The sequence below is a fragment of the Tachypleus tridentatus genome, unplaced genomic scaffold (genome assembly GCF_004210375.1).
Source record: "Tachypleus tridentatus isolate NWPU-2018 unplaced genomic scaffold, ASM421037v1 Hic_cluster_1, whole genome shotgun sequence".
Taxonomy (NCBI): domain Eukaryota; kingdom Metazoa; phylum Arthropoda; class Merostomata; order Xiphosura; family Limulidae; genus Tachypleus; species Tachypleus tridentatus.
In genome coordinates this window covers 33,927,173-33,947,232 of record NW_027467777.1, presented here as the reverse complement: position 1 = coordinate 33,947,232, position 20,060 = coordinate 33,927,173, and the positions used below count along the sequence as shown (strand labels likewise).

Below are 20,060 nucleotides of genomic sequence, written 5' to 3'. Positions count from 1 at the left end.
TCATTATTATAGTAATGTAGAGAGGACTGAACTCAGTCATTATTATAGTAATGTAGAGAGGACTGAACTCAGTCATTATTATAGTAATGTAGAGAGGACTGAACTCAGTCATTATTATAGTAATGTAGAGAGGACTGAACTCAGTCATTATTATAGTAATGTACAGAGGACTGAACTCAGTCATTATTATAGTAATGTACAGAGGACTGAACTCAGTCATTATTATAGTAATGTAGAGAGGACTGAACTCAGTCATTATTATAGTAATGTAGAGAGGACTGAACTCAGTCATTATTATAGTAATGTAGAGAGGACTGAACTCAGTCATTATTATAGTAATGTACAGAGGACTGAACTCAGTCACTACTATAGTAATGCACAGAGGACTGAACTCAGTCATTATTATAGTAATGTACAGAGGACTGAACTCAGTCATTACTATAGTAATGTACAGAGGACTGAACTCAGTCATTACTATAGTAATGTACAGAGGACTGAACTCACAGTCATTATTATAGTAATGTAGAGAGGACTGAACTCAGTCATTACTATAGTAATATAGAGAGGACTGAACTCAGTCATTACTGTGGTAATATACAGAGGACTGAACTCACAGTCATTATTATAGTAATGTAGAGAGGACTGAACTCAGTCATTATTATAGTAATGTACAGAGGACTGAACTCAGTCACTACTATAGTAATGCACAGAGAACTGAACTCAGTCATTACTATAGTAATGTACAGAGGACTGAACTCAGTCACTACTATAGTAATGCACAGAGGACTGAACTCAGTCACTACTATAGTAATGCACAGAGGACTGAACTCAGTCACTACTATAGTAATGCACAGAGAACTGAACTCAGTTATTACTATAGTAATGTACAGAGGACTGAACTCAGTCATTATGATAGTAATGTAGAGAGGACTGAACTCAGTCATTACTGTGGTAATGTAGAGAGGACTGAACTCACAGTCATTATTATAGTAATGTAGACAGGACTGAACTCACAGTCATTATGATAGTAATGTAGAGAGGACTGAACTCACAGTCATTATGATAGTAATGTAGAGAGGACTGAACTCACAGTCATTATGATAGTAATGTAGAGAGGACTGAACTCACAGTCATTATTATAGTAATGTACAGAGGACTGAACTCACAGTCATTATATAGTAATGTAGAGAGGACTGAACTCACAGTCATTATTATAGTAATGTACAGAGGACTGAACTCACAGTCATTATGATAGTAATGTAGAGAGGACTGATCTCACAGTCATTATGATAGTGATGTGGAGAGGACTGAATCCACAGTCATTATGATGGTGATGTGGAGAGGACTGAATCCACAGTCATTATGATATTGATGTGGAGAGGACTGAATCCACAGTCATTATGATAGTGATGTTGAGAGGACTGAATCCACAGTCATTATGATAGTGATGTTGAGAGGACTGAATCCACAGTCATTGTGATAGTTATGTGGAGAGAACCGAATCCACAGTCATTGTGATATTATATGGAGAAGGCCGAATCCACAGTCATTGTGATATTGATGTTTAGAGTACTGAATCCACAGTGATTATGATAGTGATGTGAATCCATAGTAATTCGGGCTTTTTATGGTAAATTAAGTCGTGTAACTAGTTTTTGTTGAATCTCTTATCAGGTGGACCTGTAAGGTTACTAACTTATTTTTACACTCAATTATGTTTTGTTCGACTTGAGTCACAAAAAATTGAAACAGATTCTCTTTCAGAAAAATTCAAAGTAAAATCGAAACGGAGACAGTTTCTCTAACCTTGTCTCCTCTCCTAATTTTGTCAGAAAACATTTTTCTTTCAAAGTGTTTATTTCTTTATTGACTTAAACTTCCTTAATATCTCTCACGTGATCTAAACTGTCTTTTTCCTTCTACATTAGTTGTTTTCGTGTGATATTTTAATTGTTTAGAAGTCATTGTTATCGCTAGGATTAAAATATAAATTATTGGATAAGCTGAAAGACGTCACGTTTGTTTAGTCAGAGGATTTGGAATGAAAGTGAATGGTGGGATGTACACTGATGATGGTCATTTATATGATGATGGTCATTTATATGATGATGGTCATTTGTATGATGATGGTCATTTGTATGATGATGGTCATTTGTATGATGATGGTCATTTATATGATGATGGTCATTTATATGATGATGGTCATTTATATGATGATGGTCATTTGTATGCTTGCATCGCTTGGACTGTTACTGGAGGACCGGCTGAGAAGAAGGGGATTAGGAAAGGTAATTTATCAATATGTAATACCTTTATCAGTGTGTAATACCTTTATCAGTATGTAATATCTTTATCAGTATGTAATACATTTATCAGTATGTAATACCTTTATCAGTGTGTAATACCTTTATCAGTATGTAATACTTTTATCAGTATGTAATACATTTATCAGTATGTAATACCTTTATCAGTATGTAATATCTTTATCAGTATGTAATACATTTATCAGTATGTAATACCTTTATCAGTATGTAATATCTTTATCAGTATGTAATACATTTATCAGTATGTAATACCTTTATCAGTATATAATACCTTTATCAGTATATAATACATTTATCAGTATGTAATACCTTTATCAGTGCATAATACCTTTATCAGTGTATAATACCTTTATCAGTACGTAATACCTTTATCAAATAATCCTTCGTAAATTTCTGATGTGATAGAAAATACTTTCATTGATTTCCAATTAGTCCTTCATGTATTCCTAGTCCGATGGATAGATTTCCTATATTTATAATCCGACAAATAATCCTTCATGGATTTCTAATTTGGCAACTGATCCTTCACGGATTTCTAATACTACAGGTAGCCGTTCCTAAATTTATAATCCAACAAATAGTCCTTCATGGATTCCTAGTCCAACAGATACCCTTCACGGTTACCGAATCAGTGACCAATGTCTGTGTGTTCTTGACAGGTGGATAGTATGAACACAGAAACCATGTATGTTGTATTGACCACACGGTCTGGTTTGTTCTTGACAGGTGGATAGTATGAACACAGAAACCATGTATGTTGTATTAACCACACGGTCTGGTTTGTTCTTGACAGGTGGATAGTATGAACACAGAAACCATGTTGTATTGACCACAGAGTCAGGTTTGTTCTTGACAGGTGGATCGTATGAACACAGAAACCATATTGTATTAACCACACAGTCTGGTTTGTTCTTGACAGGTGGATAGTATGAACACAGAAACCATATTGTATTAACCACACAGTCTGGTTTGTTCTTGACAGGTGGATAGTATGAACACAGAAACCATGTTGTATTGACCACACAGTCTGGTTTGTTCTTGACAGGTGGAAAGTATGAACACAGAAACCGTGTTGTATTGACCACAGAGTCTGGTTTGTTCTTTACAGGTGGATAGTATGAACACATTTTGTATTGACCACACAGTCTGGTTTGTTCTTGACAGGTGGATAGTATGAACACATGTTGTATTGACCACAGAGTCTGGTTTGTTCTTGACAGGTGGACAGTATGAACACAGAAACCATGTTGTATTGACCACAGAGTCTGGTTTGTTCTTGACAGGTGGATAGTATGAACACAGAAACCATGTTGTATTGACCACAGAGTCTGGTTTGTTCTTTACAGGTGGATAGTATGAACACAGAAACCGTGTTGTATTGACCACACAGTCTGGTTTGTTCTTGACAGATGGATAGTATGAACACATGTTGTATTGACCACACAGTCTGGTTTGTTCTTGACAGGTGGATAGTATGAACACATGTTGTATTGACCACACAGTCTGGTTTGTTCTTGACAGGTGGATAGTATGAACACATGTTGTATTGACCACACAGTCTGGTTTGTTCTTTACAGGTGGATAGTATGAACACATTTTGTATTGACCACACAGTCTGGTTTGTTCTTGACAGGTGGATAGTATGAACACATTTTGTATTGACAACACATTCTGGTTTGTTCTTGACAGGTGGATAGTATGAACACAGAAACCATGTTGTATTAACCACACAATCTGGTTTGTTCTTGACAAATGGACAGTGTGAACACAGAAACCGTGTTGTATTGACCACACAGTCTGGTTTGTTCTTGACAGGTGGATGGTATGAACACAGAAACCGTGTTGTATTAACCACACAATCTGGTTTGTTCTTGACAGGTGGATAGTATGAACACAGAAACCATGTTGTATTGACCACACAGTCTGGTTTGTTCTTGACAGGTGGATAGTATGAACACAGAAACCGTGTTGTATTGACCACACAGTCTGGTTTGTTCTTGACAGGTGGATAGTATGAACACATGTTATATTGATCACACAGTCTGGTTTGTTCTTGACAGGTGGATAGTATGAACACATTTTGTATTGACCACACAGTCTGGTTTGTTCTTGACAGGTGGATAGTATGAACACATGTTGTATTGACCACAGAGTCTGGTTTGTTCTTGACAGGTGGATAGTATGAACACAGAAACCATGTTGTATTGACCACAGAGTCTGGTTTGTTCTTGACAGGTAGATAGTATGAACACAGAAACCATGTTGTATTAACCACACAGTCTGGTTTGTTCTTGACAGATGGATAGTATGAACACATGTTGTATTGACCACACAGTCTGGTTTGTTCTTGACAGGTGGATAGTATGAACACATGTTGTATTGACCACACAGTCTGGTTTGTTCTTGACAGGTGGATAGTATGAACACATGTTGTATTGACCACACAGTCTGGTTTGTTCTTTACAGGTGGATAGTATGAACACATGTTGTATTGACGACACAGTCTGGTTTGTTCTTTACAGGTGGATAGTATGAACACAGAAACCGTGTTGTATTGACCACACAGTCTGGTTTGTTCTTGACAGATGGATAGTATGAACACATGTTGTATTGACCACACAGTCTGGTTTGTTCTTGACAGGTGGATAGTATGAACACATGTTGTATTGACCACACAGTCTGGTTTGTTCTTGACAGGTGGATAGTATGAACACATGTTGTATTGACCACACAGTCTGGTTTGTTCTTGACAGGTGGATAGTATGAACACATGTTGTATTAACCACACAGTCTGGTTTGTTCTTGACAGGTGGATAGTATGAACACATTTTGTATTGACCACACATTCTGGTTTGTTCTTAACAGGTGGATAGTATGAACACATTTTGTATTGACCACACATTCTGGTTTGTTCTTAACAGGTGGATAGTATGAACACAGAAACCGTGTTGTATTGACCACACAGTCTGGTTTGTTCTTGACAGTTGGATAGTATGAACACAGAAACCATGTTGTATTGACCACACAGTGTGGTTTGTTCTTGACAGGTGGATAGTATGAACACAGAAACCGTGTTGTATTAACCACACAATCTGGTTTGTTCTTGACAGGTGGATAGTATGAACACAGAAACCATGTTGTATTGACCACACAGTCTGGTTTGTTCTTGACAGGTGGATAGTATGAACACAGAAACCATGTTGTATTGACCACAGAGTCTGGTTTGTTCTTGACAGGTGGACAGTGTGAACACAGAAACCGTGTTGTATTGACCACACAGTCTGGTTTGTTCTTGACAGGTGGATAGTATGAACACAGAAACCATGTTGTATTGACCACACAGTCTGGTTTGTTCTTGACAGGTGGTTAGTATGAACACATGTTGTATTGACCACACAGTCTGGTTTGTTCTTGACAGGTGGATAGTATGAACACATGTTGTATTGATCACACAGTCTGGTTTGTTCTTGACAGATGGATAGTATGAACACATGTTGTATTGACCACACAGTCTGGTTTTTTCTTGACAGGTGGATAGTATGAACACATGTTGTATTGACCACACAGTCTGGTTTGTTCTTTACAGGTGGATAGTATGAACACATGTTGTATTGACCACACAGTCTGGTTTGTTCTTTACAGGTGGATAGTATGAACACATGTTGTATTGACGACACAGTCTGGTTTGTTCTTTACAGGTGGATAGTATGAACACAGAATCCGTGTTGTATTGACCACACAGTCTGGTAAATGTCTACGTAGCGAATATAGCTGTTTATTTAACACAGGTGTAATGAATCATCTCAGCGTGGCTGATTAAGATAGGGGTCGACATGAGATTACTTACTAATGGTGGACAACCACGTTAGGTTACTTACTAATTGTGGACACCTACGTTAGGTTGCTTAGTAATGGTGGACAACCACGTTAGGTTACTTAGTAATGGTGGGCACCTACGTTAGGTTACTTACTAATTGTGGACACCTACGTTAGGTTACTTAGTAATGGTGGGCACCTACGTTAGGTTGCTTAGTAATGGTGGACGCCTACGTTAGGTTGCTTAGTAATGGTGGACGCCTACATTAGGTTACTTAGTAATGGTGGACGCCTACGTTAGGTTGCTTAGTAATGGTGGACGCCTACGTTAGGTTGCTTAGTAATGGTGGACGCCTACGTTAGGTTGCTTAGTAATGGTGGACGCCTACGTTAGGCTACTTAATAATGGTGGACGCCTACGTTAGGTTGCTTAGTAATGGTGGACGCCTACGTTAGGTTACTTAGTAATGGTGGACGCCTACGTTAGGTTGCTTGGTAATGGTGGACAACTGTGCTAGGCTACTTAGTAATGGTGGACGCCTACGTTAGGTTACTTGGTAATGGTGGACAACTGTGCTAGGATACTTAGTAATGGTGGACACCAACGTTAGGTTGCTTGGTTATGGTGGACAACTAGGTTTTTGTTTTTCTCAAACCTCTAATATAAAACTGTCACACACTCCATTGTCTCCATGGTTTGTTACAACGACATCAACAACGGTCTTCCATTGCAGGATATTTGACAACAGGTGGCACTAACGTTGCAGGGATGTATGGCTGTGGCAGTAAATTATTATAATCATTAATCAGGTCAGGAACATCTATACATAAGTGACTGGTAACTACCAGTTTGTACTTTTATTCATTCAGACGCTAATGTGGAACATATCACATCAGCTACCAGAAACCCTGTTGTAGTGTTAGATGTGTTTGTAAAACGTACAGTTATATTACCGTCCATCAGTTCACTGTTCTCTCCAATTGTCAAACATTTCAAGTATTAATTACCCAAAACAAGGAGGTCTTGGAGTAGGAACACAGAAGTTTTTATGTTTTATCTCAGGAGACCGGATACTGAAATGGAACGGTGTCTCACTAGTAGACAAGAGCTACGAAGAGGTGTCTGCCGTTATTCAACAAACAAAAGAAATGGTTGAAATCCTTGTAGAAAAAGTCGCATGGAAGTAAGTCATAATTCGATACTGACAGTGTAACTAGGATATCAACTAACACATTGGATTTAATTAAAACAGCAAGTAACGACAGTATAACTAGGATATCAACTAACACATTGGATCTAATTAAAACAGCAAGTAACGACAGCATAAGTAGGATATCAACTAACACATTGGATCTAATTAAAACAGCAAGTAACGACAGCATAAGTAGGATATCAACTAACACATTGGATCTAATTAAAACAGCAAGTAACGACAGCATAAGTAGGATACCAACTAACACATTGGATCTAATTAAAACAGCAAGTAACGACAGTATAAGTAGGATATCAACTAACACATTGGATCTAATTAAAACAGCAAGTAACGACAGCATAAGTAGGATACCAACTAACACATTGGATCTAATTAAAACAGCAAGTAACGACAGCATAAGTAGGATATCAACTAACACATTGGATCTAATTAAAACAGCAAGTAACGACAGTATAAGTGGGATATCAACTAACACATTGGATCTAATTAAAACAGCAAGTAACGACAGCATAAGTAGGATATCAACTAACACATTGGATCTAATTAAAACAGCAAGTAACGACAGCATAAGTAGGATATCAACTAACACATTGGATCTAATTAAAACAGCAAGTAACGACAGCATAAGTAGGATATCAACTAACACATTGGATCTAATTAAAACAGCAAGTAACGACAGCATAAGTAGGATACCAACTAACACATTGGATCTAATTAAAACAGCAAGTAACGACAGTATAAGTAGGATATCAACTAACACATTGGATCTAATTAAAACAGCAAGTAACGACAGCATAAGTAGGATATCAACTAACACATTGGATCTAATTAAAACAGCAAGTAACGACAGCATAAGTAGGATATCAACTAACACATTGGATCTAATTAAAACAGCAAGTAACGACAGTATAAGTGGGATATCAACTAACACATTGGATCTAATTAAAACAGCAAGTAACGACAGCATAAGTAGGATATCAACTAACACATTGGATCTAATTAAAACAGCAAGTAACGACAGTATAAGTGGGATATCAACTAACACATTGGATTTAATTAAAACAGCAAGTAACGACAGTATAAGTAGGATATCAACTAACACATTGTATCTCATTAAAACAGCAAGTAACGACAGTATAAGTAGGATATCAACTAACACATTGGATCTAATTAAAACAGCAAGTAACGACAGCATAAGTAGGATATCAACTAACACATTGGATTTAATTAAAACATCAAGTAACGACAGTATTAGTAGGATATCAACTAACACATTGGATTTCATTAAAACAGCATGTAACGACAGTATAAGTGGGATATCAACTAACACATTGGATCTAATTAAAACAGCAAGTAACGACAGTATAAGTAGGATATCAACTAACACATTGGATCTAATTAAAACAGCAAGTAACGGCAGTATAAGTAGGATATCAACTAACACATTGGATTTAATTAAAACAGCAAGTAACGACAGTATAAGTAGGATATCAACTAACACATTGGATCTAATTAAAACAGCAAGTAACGACAGCATAAGTAGGATATCAACTAACACATTGGATCTAATTAAAACAGCAAGTAACGACAGCATAAGTAGGATATCAACTAACACATTGGATCTAATTAAAACAGCAAGTAACGACAGTATAAGTAGGATATCAACTAACACATTGGATTTAATTAAAACAGCAAGTAACGACAGTATAAGTAGGATATCAACTAACACATTGGATCTAATTAAAACAGCAAGTAACGACAGCATAAGTAGGATATCAACTAACACATTGGATTTAATTAAAACAGCAAGTAACGACAGTATAAGTAGGATATCAACTAACACATTGGATTTAATTAAAACAACAAGTAACGACAGCATAAGTATGATATCAACTAACACATTGGATTTAATTAAAACAGCAAGTAACGACAGCATAAGTAGGATATCAACTAACACATTGGATTTAATTAAAACAGCAAGTAACGACAGCATAAGTAGGATATCAACTAACACATTGGATTTAATTAAAACAGCAAGTAACGACAGCATAAGTAGGATATCAACTAACACATTGGATTTAATTAAAACAGCAAGTAACGACAGCATAAGTAGGATATCAACTAACACATTGGATCTAATTAAAACAGCAAGTAACGACAGTATAAGTAGGATATCAACTAACACATTGGATCTAATTAAAACAGCAAGTAACGACAGCATAAGTAGGATATCAACTAACACATTGGATCTAATTAAAACAGCAAGTAACGACAGTATAAGTAGGATATCAACTAACACATTGGATTTAATTAAAACAGCATGTAACGACAGTATAAGTAGGATATCAACTAACACATTGGATTTAATTAAAACTGCAAGTAACGACAGTATAAGTAGGATATCAACTAACACATTGGATTTAATTAAAACAGCAAGTAACGACAGCATAAGTAGGATATCAACTAACACATTTGATCTAATTAAAACAGCAAGTAACGACAGCATAAGTAGGTTATCAACTAACACATTGGATTTAATTAAAACAGCAAGTAACGACAGCATAAGTAGGATATCAACTAACACATTGGATTTAATTAAAACAGCAAGTAACGACAGCATAAATAGGTTATCAACTAACACATTGGATCTAATTAAAACAGCAAGTAACGGCAGCATAAGTAGGTTATCAACTAACACATTGGATCTAATTAAAACAGCAAGTAACGGCAGTATAAGAAGGATATCAACTAACACATTGGATCTAATTTAAACAGCAAGTAACGACAGTATAAGTAGGATATCAACTAACACATTGGATCTAATTAAAACAGCAAGTAACGACAGCATAAGTAGGATATCAACTAACACATTGGATCTAATTAAAACAGCAAGTAACGACAGCATAAGTAGGATATCAACTAACACATTGGATCTAATTAAAACAGCAAGTAACGACAGTATAAGTAGGATATCAACTAACACATTGGATCTAATTAAAACAGCAAGTAACGACAGCATAAGTAGGATATCAACTAACACATTTGATTTATTTAAAACAGCAAGTAACGACAGCATAAGTAGGATATCAACTAACACATTGGATCTAATTAAAACAGCAAGTAACGACAGCATAAGTAGGATATCAACTAACACATTGGATTTAATTAAAACAGCAAGTAACGACAGTATAAGTATGATATCAACTAACAAATTGGATTTAATTAAAACAGCAAGTAACGACAGCATAAGTAGGATATCGACTAACAAATTGGATTTAATTAAAACAGCAAGTAACGACAGCATAAGTAGGATATCAACTAACACATTGGATCTAATTAAAACGACAATTATAAAATATACAGTTAATATAACCAGAACGACAAGCACTCCATATACAGTTAATATAACCAGAATGACAAGGATAAAATATACAGTTAATGTGACTAGAACGACATGGATAAAATATACAGTTAATATAACCAGAATGACAAGGATAAAATTTACAGTTAATGTGACTAGAATGACATGGATTGAATACACAGTTAATGTTCTAGTCAAAATGTATTTACAATGTTATTTGATATAAATGTAATAAATATTGATTCTCTTGTCAAATGAGATTTTCTAACATTATTAAAATATTACTCAGAATTAAAATGCTTATTTAAATAAAGCCTGAAGTTACACTTATTTATTATATACTTTTCTGCCTTGAACTGTATTTATCTAATCTTTAGAAAGAGCTTATGTATATTATATGTCTTTTGTAGGACCTTAAGCGACCAGTTAGGAAGTTTTTCTACTCCTGAAATGAAAGGTAAGTTCCAATATTATTATTCATATAACGTTGACAAACACTGACGTAAGGTCTACACATTTCTTGGCTTGTTACATACGAGTTAGGTGTAATTTTCTGCATCGCCACATCAGAATTGTTAGATCATTCTCGCTTGTCTGATTTAGCTGGTTTTTCTCGCTCTAATTCATCGTTTAACAGAGCACGGCGTTTTAACAGAACATCTAGTGACTTTTGAACTCTGACAATCTGTGTGTAGGTTTTACGAATATCGTTTGTACTACTCTGTGAACAAGTAGTTATACATTTCGCTGTACGTCTGTTTGTAGGTTGTTTTCATATCTGTTTGTGTGTTTGCAAGTTTGTAAATTTGTTTTTATGTTTGAAAGGTGTTTGTACATCTGTTTGTATGTTTGTATAACTGTTTATGTTAACCTCTAAACACATGATTCATAAGCTGTGAGTGAGAATACCGTTCATACACTTCAAGACATTTAAACATATGTATAGATATCTGCCAAACTTACGTATATATAATTATCAAACGTTGATATATATATATATATTGATACACGTACAAATATACTAATGTGTATAGTTTCACTAATGTCACCTTTTCTCTCCGTCTAGCAGTGATGAACCATGAGGTCCACATATAATGAGACTGAAACCAACTTTTCACTTTCATCATAACATATTCCATGTTGATACGTTAGGTGTCCGATTTACCATACGTTCGGTATTCATTATTTTAATAGGGATAGCTTCGTGAAAGAATATAATAAGTCTGTTTATATTATACAGATAATGGTTCTGAAGAAACTGTTCGTGCGATTTCTCCTACCAGAAGGAAGTTACCAAAAACTCCTGTAAGTTCTATATTTGTATGAATCTACATGCATGCGTATAGACAGAAAATATTCTACCAAAGTCATACATACATAAAGGAATGAAAAGACGACAGCTGACACTTTATTTAAATGTAATAATTCCAAAAGTAAAATGTTTATTTTTGACTAATATTATCTAAACAGGGTTGGAATTACTTCATTATCTCGTTAGTTTGTGAAATAGTGACATCAGTTAGGAGAATATTAGACACAAATTAAACCACTTTACTTAGACTTTAGTGTTGTTACTATACTAAACCTCGTTAGTGGAGATTGACTGTCACTCGTATAACGTAGCACAGCCTTTCCAACATTTGGTCAGAAACGTTAACCACTAGGCTTTGCTTGGGTCATACAGTACGACCAGAGTCATTAAGGCGATTCACGATTAAGTGTAATAATAATAATAAGAGGATGTGACTGTCTATGTGTGTATTTGTGACTGCTATAACTCCAAGAAAAAAAATCCTAGGAACCTGAAATTTTGCATACTCACTGAATAGACCCTGAGGGTGTGCACCTGGGTATTATTACTTATCTTACCCAGGTACATTTTTTTAATGAGGCAAGCTAGTGAAAAAGAAACACATAGAAAAGAAGTAGTTCTTAATACAACAACTTCTACTATGTAGAAAAGCCACTGCATTTGGGTAACAATGCGCTACAAGAATGGCTTTTATATCATGTTGCTTTACAATAAAAATATAACCCGATACTGTTGTTAAGAGACTGTGTGCTGGAAGTATAAAATCAAATGTATAAACTATAGAAATAAGACTCTGTTATATAAATAGATTTGTTTCTAATTGTTATTTTTTTAACTTTAAAATCCAAGAAGAGGTTAGATTACCTGGGTAAATACGTAAAGAGGTAATAAAGATGTATGGGTTATAAGTTTATGTGTGTTTGTGTTTTTCTTATAGCAAAGCCACATAGGCTATCTGCTGAGCCCACCGAGGGGAATCGAACCGCTGATTTTAGCGTTGTAAATCCGTAGACATACCGCTGTACTAGCGGGGGGTTATAAGTTTATGCCAAAATTGGTTCAGAAAACACACACTGATATAGTCATTTAGAATAGATCAACCTAATAATCCGAGAGAAGTCGGGTGCTTTAGCTGGATTAGAATATAATTTTAATTAGACGTGAAAGGAAAGCTTAATAATTCGAAGTGAATATAATGTATTTAGCCGAGCGAGTCACAAATCGGACGTATTTTTAATTACTTAAATTTGGTGTTCGATTCTCGTTTGTATAACTTATGCTAAGTTCAAAGTAACTGTTTACTAAAGTAATACGTAGACGAGATTTCTCAGCGTGATGATTACCGTCAGGTTTTTGTGTTCGCCTGTAGTGCTGCAAATTGAAAGATTCAAGATCCGAGCCCGCTATATGTTGCTAAATACGCTACGTATATGTAGCTATAGCCACGTTATAGAGGTGACAGTCAATTTCTGCTGCTCTTGTTTTTCCTCTTCTCAGTAGGTTGATGTCACTAGCCTGGAAGTTGAGGTCAGAGGTTATAGTCTAAGAAGTCGAATAAATAAAATATGTTAAGGAAACAAGCTAGTATATAACGCAGTGCACGTACAATGTTTACAGTAATCTATCAGTCTGATGTTTTACTTCCGTAATGAGAAATAAATGTTTATTTAACAATTCGTAAATAATTCACATATTTAAGATTCTGTATTTATTAAACTTCTACTTAATTGGCTGTTACATTCTTAATAAAACTGCGAATGAAACCTTGGAAAGCGTAATTAATTCAAGTAAAACTAACACTAAATCGTCACCAAGCGACGATACTTATGACGTATGTAAGGATTTTTTATCTATATTTATTATGAGTTTTTTTTCTTCTGTTTAAGGTGATGCATGTTAGTCCTAGTCAGAGAGAGATAAGAGTTCAGATCTGTTTCGATCAGAATCAGAGTAACTTGGCAGTTACCCTTCTTTCCGCAAGAGGTCTCAGGCGTCGAAGATCCACTTCTGGAAGCTTACCTCGTGCCTACGCAAAACTTCGACTAGTGCCTCCCTCGTAAGTATACAAATAAATTGATCGAATTTCGTGAATAACCCATTACTAAATATCAAATAAACGACTAAAGAGATCCTAAGTTGGAAATAATATACGAAGTAAATAATTAATCCAATTTTATTAAAGGAGAAATAAAACAAGACAGCACCGTAATATTTCATAAATGCGCCGATAGGGTAAAAAAATTAAATTGTACTTTAAACAAGACAGAAAAAAAAATCATTAAATAAGTCAGATAACCTATTAACTTTATATTGGTACAACACGTCCTCTGGTATCTATGTTTGGTATCAAAATTAACTTTATTTTACCCTGTATATTAAGGGCCTGAATTTTGAAAATGACTGATTTTTGAAAATTGTAGTAGATATAAAATATCTCTAAAAATTAGGAATAAAAGTTATTTACTAATTGTAATCAGTCTGTCTGAATAATAGGATGAGTCATATAATCTGAGATTAGCTGTTCTTCTTTCTAGCGGATTCGAAACGGTAAAAACTCACGTAGCGGAACCTGGAGAAAATCCGGAATGGAACGAGCTTTTCATATATCCTTCAATCTCGGCCAAAGAGGTAAGACTGACCACAAACAGGTCAAAGTCGGTAGACATACTGCCCACATAGGGAATGTCATGGTTGAAATATCTGTGAACGTATTGCATGAGAGGACAGGAACTATGATTTCTTGTACCATTTATCCTTCAATCTCGGCCAAAAAGGTAAGACTGACCACAAATAGGTCAAGGTCGGTGGACATACTGCCAACATAGGGAATGTCATGATTTCTTGTACCAGAAGGTTGCCAAGTTAAATCTGTGAGTTCTGTTGGAATGTTTCGTTTGTCTGTTGTTTTTAAACACAAAGCTATACAATGAGTTTTCTGTTCTGTGCCGACCATGGGTATCGAACCCCGATTTTTAGAGTACTGAGGCAGTGGACGGTGGCTGGTCGAAAATATTACAAAGTTACTTGTTTAAGTTATAATATTAAATGTTGCAAAATTAAAAAAAACCCATGGGAGAAAAGTGTGGGGGAAGAATATTTAATTATTACCCCCCCGAAACTCAATGGTAAATTATAGACTTCATAACACAAAATTCTGGTTTCGATACTTGCGGCGGACAAATATAATACAGTGCATTCACCAACAAACAAAATATGTTACTAGCGTCAAATACCTGACCTAGGGGCAGGGTTCAAGGTCTTCTGCATCAGAGAGGACCCAAGTGCACCTCAGACTCATCAACAGGTTTTATAGCCTAAGAGGGGATCACCCCATAATATACACCCAGTTAGGGCACTCGCCCGCGGTATAGAGCACGTGCGGTAAAGATTACTCCAGGTACCTAGTGGAAAGGTTTATAACCAAACATTTAATCATGACGACATCACCTAAAGTTGTTGTGTTATATATCTAGACTAACATATCAAGTATCCAAACATCACCTGAATTTATGTTATATATCTAGACTAACATATCAAGTATCCAAACATCACCTCAATTTATGTTATATATCTAGACTAACATATCAAGTGTCCAAACATCACCTGAAGTTGTTGAGTTATATATCTAGACTAACATATCAAGTATCCAAACATCACCTGAAGTTGTTGTGTTATATATCTAGACTAACATATCAAGTGTCCAAACATCACCTGAAGTTATGTTATATATCTAGACTAACATATCAAGTATCCAAACATCACCTGAAGTTATGTTATATATCTAGACTAACATATCAAGTATCCAAACATCACCTGAAGTTGTTGTGTTATATATCTAGACTAACATATCAAGTGTCCAAACATCACCTGAAGTTCTTATGTTATATATCTAGACTAACATATCAAGTGTCCAAACATCACCTGAAGTTATGTTATATATCTAGACTAACATATCAAGTGTCCAAACATCACCTGAAGTTGTTGTGTTATATATCTAGACTAACATATCAAGTGTCCAAACATCACCTGAAGTTGTTGTGTTATATATCTAGACTAACATATCAAGTATCCAAACATCACCTGAAGTTATATTATATATCTAGACTAACATATCAAGTGTCCAAACATCACCTGAAGTTGTTGTGTTATATATCTAGACTAACATATCAAGTGTCCAAACATCACCTGAAGTTGTTGTGTTATATATCTAGACTAACATATCAAGTGTCCAAACATCACCTGAAGTTGTTATGTCATATATCTAGACTAACATATCAAGTATCCAAACATCACCTGAAGTTATGTTATATATCTACACTCACATATCAAGTATCCAAACATCACCTGAAGTTGTTATGTTATATATCTAGACTAACATATCAAGTATCCAAACATCACCTGAAGTTGTTGTGTTATATATCTAGACTAACATATCAAGTGTCCACACATCACCTGAAGTTGTTATGTCATATATCTAGACTAACATATCAAGTGTCCAAACATCACCTGAAGTTGTTATGTTATATATCTAGACTAACATATCAAGTGTCCAAACATCACCTGAAGTTGTTATGTCATATATCTAGACTAACATATCAAGTATCCAAACATCACCTGAAGTTATGTTATATATCTAGACTAACATATCAAGTGTCCAAACATCACCTGAAGTTGTTGTGTTATATATCTAGACTAACATATCAAGTGTCCAAACATCACCTGAAGTTGTTGTGTTATATATCTAGACTAACATATCAAGTGTCCAAACATCACCTGAAGTTGTTATGTCATATATCTAGACTAACATATCAAGTATCCAAACATCACCTGAAGTTATGTTATATATCTAGACTAACATATCAAGTATCCAAACATCACCTGAAGTTGTTATGTTATATATCTAGACTAACATATCAAGTGTCCAAACATCACCTGAAGTTGTTGTGTTATATATCTAGACTAACATATCAAGTGTCCACACATCAGCTGAAGTTGTTATGTCATATATCTAGACTAACATATCAAGTGTCCACACATCACCTGAAGTTGTTATGTCATATATCTAGACTAACATATCAAGTGTCCACACATCACCTGAAGTTGTTATGTCATATATCTAGACTAACATATCAAGTGTCCAAACATCACCTGAAGTTGTTGTGTTATATATCTATACTAACATATCAAGTGTCCAAACATCACCTGAAGTTGTTATGTCATATATCTAGACTAACATATCAAGTGTCCAAACATCACCTGAAGTTGTTGAGTTATATATCTAGACTAACATATCAAGTATCCAAACATCACCTGAAGTTGTTGTGTTATATATCTAGACTAACATATCAAGTGTCCAAACATCAACTGAAGTTATGTTATATATCTAGACTAACATATCAAGTGTCCAAACATCACCTGAAGTTGTTATGTTATATATCTATACTAACATATCAAGTGTCCAAACATCACCTGAAGTTGTTATGTTATATATCTAGACTAACATATCAAGTGTCCAAACATCACCTGAAGTTGTTGAGTTATATATCTAGACTAACATATCAAGTGTCCAAACATCACCTGAAGTTGTTGAGTTACATATTTAGACTAACATATCAAGTATCCAAACATCACCTGAAGTTGTTGTGTTATATATCTAGACTAACATATCAAGTGTCCAAACATCACCTGAAGTTGTTATGTTATATATCTAGACTAACATATCAAGTGTCCAAACATCACCTGAAGTTATGTTATATATCTATACTAACATATCAAGTGTCCAAACATCACCTGAAGTTGTTATGTTATATATCTAGACTAACATATCAAGTGTCCAAACATCACCTGAAGTTGTTGTGTTATATATCTAGACTAACATATCAAGTGTCCAAACATCACCTGAAGTTGTTGTGTTATATATCTAGACTAACATATCAAGTATCCAAACATCACCTGAAGTTATGTTATATATCTAGACTAACATATCAAGTGTCCAAACATCACCTGAAGTTGTTGTGTTATATATCTAGACTAACATATCAAGTGTCCAAACATCACCTGAAGTTGTTGTGTTATATATCTAGACTAACATATCAAGTGTCCAAACATCACCTGAAGTTGTTATGTCATATATCTAGACTAACATATCAAGTATCCAAACATCACCTGAAGTTATGTTATATATCTAGACTCACATATCAAGTATCCAAACATCACCTGAAGTTGTTATGTTATATATCTAGACTAACATATCAAGTATCCAAACATCACCTGAAGTTGTTGTGTTATATATCTAGACTAACATATCAAGTGTCCACACATCACCTGAAGTTGTTATGTCATATATCTAGACTAACATATCAAGTGTCCACACATCACCTGAAGTTGTTATGTCATATATCTAGACTAACATATCAAGTGTCCACACATCACCTGAAGTTGTTATGTCATATATCTAGACTAACATATCAAGTATCCAAACATCACCTGAAGTTATGTTATATATCTAGACTAACATATCAAGTGTCCAAACATCACCTGAAGTTGTTGTGTTATATATCTAGACTAACATATCAAGTGTCCAAACATCACCTGAAGTTGTTGTGTTATATATCTAGACTAACATATCAAGTGTCCAAACATCACCTGAAGTTGTTATGTCATATATCTAGACTAACATATCAAGTGTCCAAACATCACCTGAAGTTATGTTATATATCTAGACTAACATATCAAGTATCCAAACATCACCTGAAGTTGTTATGTTATATATCTAGACTAACATATCAAGTATCCAAACATCACCTGAAGTTGTTGTGTTATATATCTAGACTAACATATCAAGTGTCCAAACATCACCTGAAGTTGTTATGTTATATATCTAGACTAACATATCAAGTGTCCAAACATCACCTGAAGTTGTTATGTTATATATCTAGACTAACATATCAAGTGTCCAAACATCACCTGAAGTTGTTATGTTATATATCTAGACTAACATATCAAGTGTCCAAACATCACCTGAAGTTGTTGTGTTATATATCTAGACTAACATATCAAGTGTCCAAACATCACCTGAAGTTGTTATGTTATATATCTAGACTAACATATCAAGTGTCCAAACATCACCTGAAGTTGTTGAGTTATATATCTAGACTAACATATCAAGTATCCTAACATCACCTGAAGTTGTTGTGTTATATATTTAGACTAACATATCAAGTGTCCAAACATCAACTGAAGTTATGTTATATATCTAGACTAACATATCAAGTGTCCAAACATCACCTGAAGTTGTTATGTTATATATCTATACTAACATATCAAGTGTCCAAATATCACCTGAAGTTGTTATGTTATATATCTAGACTAACATATCAAGTGTCCAAACATCACCTGAAGTTGTTGAGTTATATATCTAGACTAACATATCAAGTATCCAAACATCACCTGAAGTTGTTGAGTTACATATTTAGACTAACATATCAAGTATCCAAACATCACCTGAAGTTGTTGTGTTATATATCTAGACTAACATATCAAGTGTCCAAACATCAACTGAAGTTATGTTATATATCTATTCTAACATATCAAGTATCCAAACATCACCTGAAGTTATGTTATATATCTAGACTAACATATCAAGTATCCAAACATCACCTGAAGTTATGTTATATATCTAGACTAACATATCAAGTGTCCAAACATCACCTGAAGTTGTTGTGTTATATATCTAGACTAACATATCAAGTGTCCAAACATCACCTGAAGTTGTTGTGTTATATATCTAGACTAACATATCAAGTATCCAAACATCACCTGAAGTTATGTTATATATCTAGACTAACATATCAAGTATCCAAACATCACCTGAAGTTATGTTATATATCTAGACTAACATATCAAGTATCCAAACATCACCTGAAGTTGTTATGTTATATATCTAGACTAACATATCAAGTATCCAAACATCACCTGAAGTTGTTGTGTTATATATCTAGACTAACATATCAAGTGTCCACACATCAGCTGAA

At 34.7% G+C, this 20,060-nt stretch overlaps 1 protein-coding gene across 1 annotated transcript in view; it reads left to right on the top strand.

The window, feature by feature from the left end:
• LOC143241759 (uncharacterized) overlaps positions 1–20,060 on the top strand; it is a 132,175-nt gene that overhangs the window by 89,383 nt on the left and 22,732 nt on the right. The window contains exons 8-12 of the mRNA XM_076484981.1: positions 7,204–7,324; positions 11,126–11,172; positions 11,956–12,020; positions 13,914–14,083; positions 14,562–14,655. Of these exons, the coding sequence (XP_076341096.1) occupies positions 7,204–7,324; positions 11,126–11,172; positions 11,956–12,020; positions 13,914–14,083; positions 14,562–14,655 (497 nt within the window). The remainder of the gene's footprint in view (positions 1–7,203; positions 7,325–11,125; positions 11,173–11,955; positions 12,021–13,913; positions 14,084–14,561; positions 14,656–20,060) is intronic.